General features: G+C 46.9%; 1 protein-coding gene across 2 annotated transcripts; it reads right to left on the reverse strand.

Annotated features, from left to right (window-relative positions):
• Nucleotides 1-272: 272 nt before the first annotated feature.
• On the reverse strand, nucleotides 273-8,573 carry ALKAL2 (ALK and LTK ligand 2). 2 transcript variants are annotated; one of them, XM_027624062.1, is made up of 6 exons: nucleotides 8,442-8,573; nucleotides 7,440-7,726; nucleotides 6,017-6,070; nucleotides 5,853-5,933; nucleotides 3,025-3,090; nucleotides 273-895 (listed from the first exon to the last, which is right to left on the reverse strand). In XM_027624062.1, exons 2-5 carry the CDS (start codon nucleotides 7,690-7,692, stop codon nucleotides 3,026-3,028), a joined length of 453 nt encoding a protein of 150 aa, XP_027479863.1. In that variant the 5' UTR covers nucleotides 7,693-7,726; nucleotides 8,442-8,573; the 3' UTR covers nucleotides 273-895; nucleotide 3,025. The 2 variants fall into 2 exon arrangements, with proteins under 2 accessions (XP_027479863.1, XP_027479862.1); XM_027624061.1 differs by having other exon boundaries at nucleotides 273-898.
• Between the last annotated feature and the right edge of the window lie 219 nt (nucleotides 8,574-8,792).

The following is an 8,792-nucleotide window of genomic DNA, read 5'->3' on the forward strand; positions in this document are numbered from 1 at the left end:
GAAGTCACACAGGAAAATACAGATGCAACCTTCTTTAAATATTCACCCCATATCAGGCTCTGTCTTAAGACATGCCACCGTTACATAGTAGTGTCTCCTTTTAAAAAGCGCCAATTTAATTGTCCCTTCCAAGAATTCATAGCCTTCATTATGCCTTTATATTCCATGACATTCTGCCAGTGTTAGGATCTCTTCATGGTTCTGTAAATCATGAATTCCCACCAGAGAGCTTGTTAGAAGTAAAGAGTCACTTTGAAGACTTAGTTATAACAAACATTTCGTTTATTATTTGTTTTATTTACAGTATTTACATATTGCACAATATCTGGATACTATCTTACATTTATGATAGAAAGAACAAATGAAATTAGCCTGGATATGTTCACAGACTTATACTCCACTGTCTCCAAAACATGACAAGTTTTTTTTTTGTTTTTTTTCTTCCATGTAGTTCCAAATAATGCTCTGGGAATTTAATTGTAAGAGTAACAAAAATATTAAATCATACCATATGCTATATGAAAATATAGTTGCAGATTCTATTTATGTTTCTAAAGAAATACTCTTTGAGATTTCACCTAATCAGGAGAATGAAATAGCTTTGTCTGTAATTTTATAGCACTACGCATCAAATGTGGAGCATTCGCCTTTTCCCCCAAAATCGTGAATGGCAAGTGTTACCGTCAGGTACGCTGATTAACTGAATATGTATCTGCCAACAGTGTCAACAACATACAAAACTCAAGTTAAAGGGTTTATGGAAGAGTCAGTCTGCAAAAATAAATCTCTTGTTCACAAGGGGACGTGTTCGTGAAGGTAGCAGGTTCTGTTCCCTGTTGATTTCCAAGGCACTTCTCATGGTTCGTGGGCTGTTGGTCCTTTGCAGCTCTGCTCACTGCTGAAAAACACATTTGGTTTCATAGAAAGTCACACTTTATTATCAATTCTAGGAGTATACATCAAATGATGTAACAATTTGTTTGAGAACACAAGGGATCACAGTCTGCATGTGTATATCTCTATGTTCCAAAAAGTGTAATCTATTTTATTGTGGAAATAACCAAGTTCTACAGTTGTTACAGGCCTACTGTGCTAAAGGAATGGAAACCATCACTGGTACAACTGAATGCTTACTAAAGTCTGAAGACCAGCCTATGGTCCTGATGTGTGATGTCAAGTCCTCTAATTTGGGCCACAGTGATTGACAGCCTGGCAGTCCTGAGAAACCGCTCATTGGCCCTTAAGCCTCCATCTGCACGAGCATTTGCGAAACTAAAAACCAAAAATAAACCCTTTTTTCTAGCACTCCCTGCAGTGTACCCGACCAATTGGTACACTGTTCATTAATTTTAAAAATAATGGTAAGCTCCAGGGTTGCTAAACTTAAGCTGCATTTTGTGGACTGAACTAGACACTTGTTACTCAAAACTCCATTTCTTTGGAAATATATTCCAGAGCTCAGGCTTCTAACTGAACTGAACTGCAGGTCTGGGTAATGAAGTGGTGTGTGAGAGGTCTCCAGTGTGTCTCTGTGAGGGAGAGTAGCTGGGAATCTAGTTTCTCTTTGGCTGGAGGTCAGTTAAAGAGACGGAGTGTGTAGCCTGAGTAGTTGTTTCAGTGGAGAGGACCACAGGGCATTTGGTCTTCCCTCCTGTAAGTAAACGGAAGTTGTCTTCCGAGGATGTGCCTGGTTCATCTCTGGAAATAGTGGTGTTTTAACTATGAAGGAATGCTTAATAAAATAACATTCCCATCTCCCCTAGCGTATCACCTTGAGAGACTTCTGAGAATCCATCCACTGCTTCAAAAAGAAGTCTTTTCTGTGTGCCATTTGGCAGTGGACTCAGATGGGCAGTGGAGTGGAGGTCAGGTTAGTGAATGGCATTTCTCAGCTTTGGCGCTAAAAGCCATGCTTTTACTTCCCCCACATAAAAAGTGCGGAACAAGTTTCTGTGAACCTGCAAGGATGTGGCTTCATAATCCTCCACTAAACCACATGTTGTTTCTCTCATTATCGGTGAGACTTAACGCCGGGGAGAAGCCGGTGCTGACGATGACATGGCTGTGCTTGCGTGGTCAGATGGCTGCGGGGGTTTGGCTCAGCCCCCTTGGCACCGTCTAGACCTTTATCAGCACAGGCTTTCCCCCAGCAAGCATGTCTGTGTGAAAGAACACGACTCCCGCATCCACACACACGAGACAAACAGGGAAACCACTGTGCACACAGCAGGTAATTGGGAACAACCATTGAGGACCTGAAGCATGTCTTATATGTGGGGGTAAACTTGGCCTCTGGCAGTGTCCATCACACACAAGACACACTGTAAATATACAATTAGGAAATTACCGTTTTGTGACCGAAATCCATGGCATTGGTGTCAGGAAAACAAAACCTTTCAGCCATCAGTATGGTGGATAGTTGGTGTTGGACATCAGCCCTCAAGAGGCCAAGGCTAAAAATTTAGTTCATAAACTCTCCATGTGCCTTTATATTTTACCATTGGAGGCTCTGGAAAAATAGCTGATAGAAACATAGAATAGCTATTCTTAGCTGTTCCTTATAAGCTTCCTGGCATAATGATAGATTCCAACTCAAACATTTGCCAGATACGTCTATAAAAGTTGCATGGATATGGTTAGTCATATACTCATTTATGAGTGTAAATGAATGAGTGAAAGCCTAAAAGTGAACAGGCATGGTTTTAGATATGTATCCTAATTTATGCACTAAGTCATGTGCTGAAATTAGTCCACTAATGGGTTGTGTTTCAAATTAACACACACTCTGCCAAGGGAGTCCTCATAGGAATAATTCACAGCAGCTGCCTGGGGCACTGTGTGCAGACTGGCAGGGGTACCTTTTATTGATAGCCAATATTTGTAGATATTTTAGTGTTATGTCAACCTCAGAGGAAGGCTACTTTAGCCAAAGAATGAGTATTTCTGGACTCCCATGAATTTTTCATGTCCCAAACGGGATTTGGGTCTTGGGTGGGTGTACCAGTGAATCTGGGGTCAGCTTACCTTATCCCTCCATGCACATTGGACTGACAGCCAGCCGGGTAAGCAGCCTGGCACATCTTTTGTAGTCTGTAGGGAAAATAAATTGTGGACCCTTGTCAGTGACATCAACTCCTTAAATATTTTTTAATATCAACTGCTACAGCCATTTATTTCTTTAATCTGAATTCCCTGGAAATGATGGGGAGACCGTCATCTGAAATCATGGGCTCTAAGTTGTTGACTTAATGATTTATGGTATTTGAGGGGCTTTCGTTTCACACGGCAAAAGATAAATAATGGGACTGGAGGCTGTGCAGGGAGGGGCAGATGCAGGATCTCCTGCCCATTTTCTTTTCCCAGTGGCTCTTCATGCTCATCGAAATGACTTTGGTTTTGTTCCCTAGCAGACAGTCTCCCGTGCCCTGTGTGACTTAACTTTCAGGGCACATGCAGGCTGGATCCCCACTTGGGTTGATCATACACAAAACCCTCTGCATAAAGATTTAAAGAAAGTGGGTCAACAAGTAACAGAGCAGAAAGACCTGGGTTGGATGGTGAAAGGAAGCAGTAAGCTAATTTCTGAGTACTGATGGATTTTCCTTGATATCTCACCTAATTATATTCCATAGGTGCTACCTCAGAGAAAACAAGTGGGGTTTGGTGATCATAACCATAAAGGAATTTACTTAGTTTGAAGTTCTGTGGAAAGCCACAGCAGTTTATAAATTACTAAAGTTTACTTCTCAAGAGTCTCAAAATCCTACTTAAAAATGGAAGAATTCATGCTCTTAACTGAAATTCTGAATGAATGAGTAAACTGACAACAATGAGTTTGCACAGTATGTCAGACAAGCAGCTAATCATACTCCTAAAAATGCAGCTCTTAAATATTTAGACGACATAATAATTTGTGTTCAAAGGAAAAAAAATGGCCTAACAGCTGGAAGCTGGGTCATCTGGATTCCTGGCATTTTTTTCCCTTTTCCCCAGTTGCACCAAATATTTTAGGATGCAGTTTTCCTAGATAGAGTATGTGTGGGTGCAGTGTTGTGTGAGTTTAAGGCAAATACTTCAATCTGTAGCACATCTAGAGACAGTGAAGTTGACCACCATCCCACCCAAGCTGCATGTTCAACCCTGACATAATATGGGGGTCTTTGAAGGTGGAGTCTTGGAGACTTCAGAGTTCTGCTCTTCTGAAGAGCTGCCCTTGGGACCACACTTTGAGTAAGAAAACTCTGGTTCCTTTCACTCCTGACCTCCCAGGATTCTAGTTTTCTTTCACAACAGCCTAAAGCAACACAGAAGTGGCCCAGCTTTGGCTCTCCACCCACCTCCATATGGGTAAAGTGTAAGTAGCCGCTTACCCAGTGCACACACCCGTGGGCTTCCACGTCTCCCAGGCCTGAGGGGAGCTGTGATAGACCCTGATGGCTACCTCCCATGATGGGTGAGCAGGGATCTGGGTGGCACGTAGCTGAGTTACTCTGAGCGAAAGGAGGCAGTGACTGCGGGCACATACGGTGTCCTGGGGAAGGGGTTGCAGAGTCGAGTGTGTGCTGTCTGTGTGTCAGGGCACAAGGAATTTAAGCATGTTTGTTTCCTCATACACATATGAAAACATTAGACCCGAAAGATCACTTTCAAATTTAGAATCTGTGATCCTATTACTGGAAGATGGCATTTAAAAATATAGACACATTTAAACAATAAAAATGTTCTCTGGCCCCTGGAATAATGAATAACTCTCAAACAGAAGGCGATTCCATTTCAGAGGAAGGAAGTGGGAGAGGGACATGCCAGGTTCATAGGGCATGGACCAGAGGGTGGACCAAAGCAGTGCTTGAAAAATAATCCGAGCTCTGTGGGACACATGTGCCACTTGCCGTGGCTGAGCCCAGAGCAGTGGTGAGAGCCTGAGGGCCTTAGCGCCCAGCACCCCAGCTCCCTGCAGAAGGTGATGCTCCCGGTCTTACTGGCCACCTTGGTCAATGCACCTGGACAAGGAGCTCCGCACATGGTAGCTGCAATTATTTGGGGCAACTTTGCTGCCTGAGCAGAAAAACTTCCACTTCATATGAAGTGGCTTATTTTTTTACTTTTCATTTTTTGAAGGCAGGGCAGGAAAGTCTGGCCTGGATAGTGTGGATATTCTAGAGTGTCTGAAAGCCGCTAGTAAGACACCTGGTGTGTCTGCACCACTTTCCTCCTGTGAGCCTCAAGTGAAATGAAAGCTATAGTCCCTACAAGAAAAATTGGTTTAGGGCTCTAACTGATGTCACTCTAGCTAGTAAGTCACTTGTCATCATTACATGTTTTGTGAGGAGCACCAGCAACCACTTTTGGGGGGATAAGATACATTTTGTTACAGATAGACAATCAGAATGCTATAGCTGAGAGCTAGACTGAGAGGGGAACTCTGCATTTCCGCATGAGTGAAGAGCAGCATCTAGTTAGGGTGGAGTGGCCCAGGTCCACAGATCCTTTCTACTCCAGAGCATCCTACTCCACGGGAGTCATTTTAGCAACTCACTCTTGAAGTTTGTCCTATTGAGTAGATACAAATACAGACTTCATGCCAGAATCCATAAACAAAACAAGAATGTGAATGGAAGAGTTCAGCCCATTCCAAGAGCTGATTAATTCTAGTGAATGGAAATAATTTTCCATTTGGCACTAGGTGCTACAGAATGCCGTCACCTTCTATGGTCTGGTCACCCTAACCCTTAACTCCACAGTTAAGAGGGAATATATTTTAGCAAAGAGGAGATTTAGGAGGAGGGTGGAAGGACATGAGAAACATCAACATGTGCTGGTCTTTCAAAAGCAATGAGGATACTGTCACTCACATGCAGGGATGGTGCAGTCTCTGGTGTTGTGGTAAAGTCTGTGAAAGTGTTTGCTGCACTTTGGACTGAAATAAAGAGGACCTGGAACATGGAAGAAGAAGCAGATTGTGAGGACTTGCAGGATGCCAGGAACTGGGCACAGGTGAAGGAATGAGGACACTTACCTGTAAGATGTTTTAGAAACTTGTCCTTCATCCTTAGATCTCGAGGAACAATTTCTGTTTGAAGGGAAAGAGGCTAATTATTGCATTGCTTGAAAGAAGCATTTGTTTCTACGTGTTCTCAGTGAATGTGGAAGAAAGTTATTGGAAACTCTTCATAAGCCATGTTACATTGCGCTAAATAAAACAGATTGGTTGTACATGATGGTTGTACATGACGTAATGTGAAGACTTGTAATCAGGATCACATTTTTCTTCAGATAAAGTATTAGCTATTCACAAAGCTTTAATATTATTTGTCTTGTCTCTGCCACTACTATAAAGACAGTGACGATAAAGTTATATAAGGGGGAAGAGTTGTGTGTGTGTGTGTGTGGACAGCTTCTGATACATAAATCACTTTTAGACATTTTCATTTTGGACAGCTTGGTAACGGAATACCACAAGCTCTGAGAGTTCTAGAATGAAAACCCAATCCTTCAAGCAAAAAAAAAAAATGTTATAAAACTTTTTTTCTAGGTATATATTTAGAAAAAGGATTAAATGCCTTCAAAACCACCTGTTATGAAGGCTGGTGTAAATGCATGGAAACAGACGTTTACCTGGGTAATAAGATTAAAGTAAAATTCCCAGGGAAAGACAGCTCTCAGTTTTTACTTGGGAATAGTAGTGTTCCCACTGACATTCTTTCTGATCCAGGTGTTGTTTTTGCCTTTTTACAGTCACCTGTAACCATTTTTCACTCACTTGTTTTGGAGAATGACTTTTGCTATGATTGCATGTGGTCGCACTTTGTTTCACCACAAATACTCCTCATCTGAGGAGGGAACATTTCCTACGAATCTTCTTCACTTGCAAGGCTTACGCATCTCCTGAATGTCAGTCTGTATGAAATTGACCTTATCACATTTGACCCAATTGTGTCATGAAAGCATTAAAAGCTTGCATGCTTTCTTTGGAAATTTCCCATGGGGCACCCACTCTGGGAAGGCTCTGCCATTGGCAGAGGGGGGTAAGGGGAGGGGGGTGGCCCTGAAACATTTCTGTCTCCGTTGAAAGTGCTTTGCTGAAAATATTTCCATTTCCTAAATAACAGATGACAGTTCTGTGCCAAAGCTCCCAACCTAGGTAATAACTCACGTGTCTTAGAAATGGAGTAGGGGTAGTTATACGCGAGGCATCATCACTTACCGACCTCCTATTTTCTTCTTAAAAAAAAAAATCTAGTTTTTTTCAAAAGATCGAAATGGTTTTATCTTGTTAAAATAGATACGATTTCTCAATTTCCAAGCACACACGAGTTCCGGTGTCTCCTGAGACTTGACGGATACGCAAACATGCTGGTGGTTCCCACTACACTGCACACACCCAGAGAAGCCTCGGAGGCAGGTCACTCGGTCCGCAAGCCCGAGGCAAGGGCACTCACCCACTCTCTGCTCCTCGGGATAAACCGGGTAGTCCGAGACCTCCCTGCGGCCCAGAGTGTAGTCGTGCTGGCCCAAGAGTTGCAGTCTCTTCGACTCGCCCGAATGGTACTTCTTGAGCTCCTGGAGGATCTCCACGATCAGCCGCAGCAGGGTCTGTCTGTTGGCCGCCTCCCGGGGCTCGGCGACCCCGGGCCCCGCCGCCCCCAGCACGAGCAGCAGCCCCAGGAGGAGGGGGCGCCCAGGCCCGCGCATCGTGCGCTTGCTCGGCCGGAGGGAGCTCGGCTCGCTGGAGGGAAAGGGTGTGGGGGAAACCGGGAATGAAAGTCGGCGGGTGGTGGCGGCGGAGAGGACTCAGCTCTTCAGCTGAGACCGCGGCCCCTCGCAACCCCCGGCCGATGAGGGGCCGGCGGCGGAGGCTCGACGCGGTGTCCCCGGGACCCGCGGAGGCCCCGCTAGGGTGATGCCGGGGGCATAGGCTCGGGCGCCGCCGCCCTCCTCAGCGCGCCTCCTCGCGCCCGCGTCCCGCCCCCGCGGCGGCCCTCCCAACTTTCCGAGCCATGGCATATCCGCCCGCACTTCGCAGCGCACGGCACCGGCACAACTTTCTTAACCTTTAAAGCCAAGCGGCGCTGCGGCGTCTACTGCGCCTGCCGGGCGGGCGCGCACCCACCCGTCCAGGAAGGCTGGAAGACGCAAGGACTGTCCTGCCCGCGGACCTATCGCTTCCCAACAGGGCACCGTTGCGCTCTCGGGTGAGTGGGGGCCGCGCGCCCCGCCCGAGCGGCTGCGCTCAAGTTTGCAGCAACGCCTTTGTGTGGTGGTCGCCCCCTCCTCCCGGCCGGGTGTCCCCAAAAGGCCTCCCGCCCCAGGACCCTCGCTCCAGCCGCCCGCAGTGCCAGGTTTTAGAAACCCGCGGCCCTCGGGGAGGGGAGGGTGCCCGGCCCACACCTGCCCGGCGCCGCCCGCGGGGCCACCTGCGCGTCGGAGCCCGGCCAGATTACCTGCCCCGGTGTCCCGGAGCCGCGCGCGTCCTTAGGCTTCTGTCCCGGTGTCTGTTCCCGCGTTCCGGAGCCGCCGCGCGCCCCGCTACTCCATGCCCCGCGGCGACCCGGCGTGCGGAGCGCACAGGACGCGCGGGGATGGAGACGCGGTGGCTCGGCCGCTCGGAGCGCTGGACGCGCGGCTGCCTGGGCTGCGCTCCGACCGCGGCCGCTTCTTATCCCTGCGCCCGCCGACGTCAGGCCGGTCCCCGAGGGCTCCGCGCGGGGCTTTAATTAGAAGCCGCTCAAGTGTTCGTACCCCTGTGCGGATCTTCGTCAGACACCCCCCCCCATCTCCTCCCATCTCTCCCT

Source organism: Zalophus californianus, chromosome 8, assembly GCF_009762305.2.
Source record: "Zalophus californianus isolate mZalCal1 chromosome 8, mZalCal1.pri.v2, whole genome shotgun sequence".
Taxonomy (NCBI): domain Eukaryota; kingdom Metazoa; phylum Chordata; class Mammalia; order Carnivora; family Otariidae; genus Zalophus; species Zalophus californianus.

Excerpts from the sequence above, each read along its gene's own strand:
- ALKAL2 (XM_027624062.1), bottom strand. The coding sequence starts at position 7,692 with ATGCGCGGGCCTGGGCGCCCCCTCCTCCTGGGGCTGCTGCTCGTGCTG. Across the intron at positions 5,934-6,016 it reads GTTTCTAAAACATCTTACAG|GTCCTCTTTATTTCAGTCCA; the intron begins GTAAGTGTCCTC and ends TCCATGTTCCAG. Across the intron at positions 3,091-5,852 it reads AGACTGCACCATCCCTGCAT|ACTACAAAAGATGTGCCAGG; the intron begins GTGAGTGACAGT and ends TTTTCCCTACAG.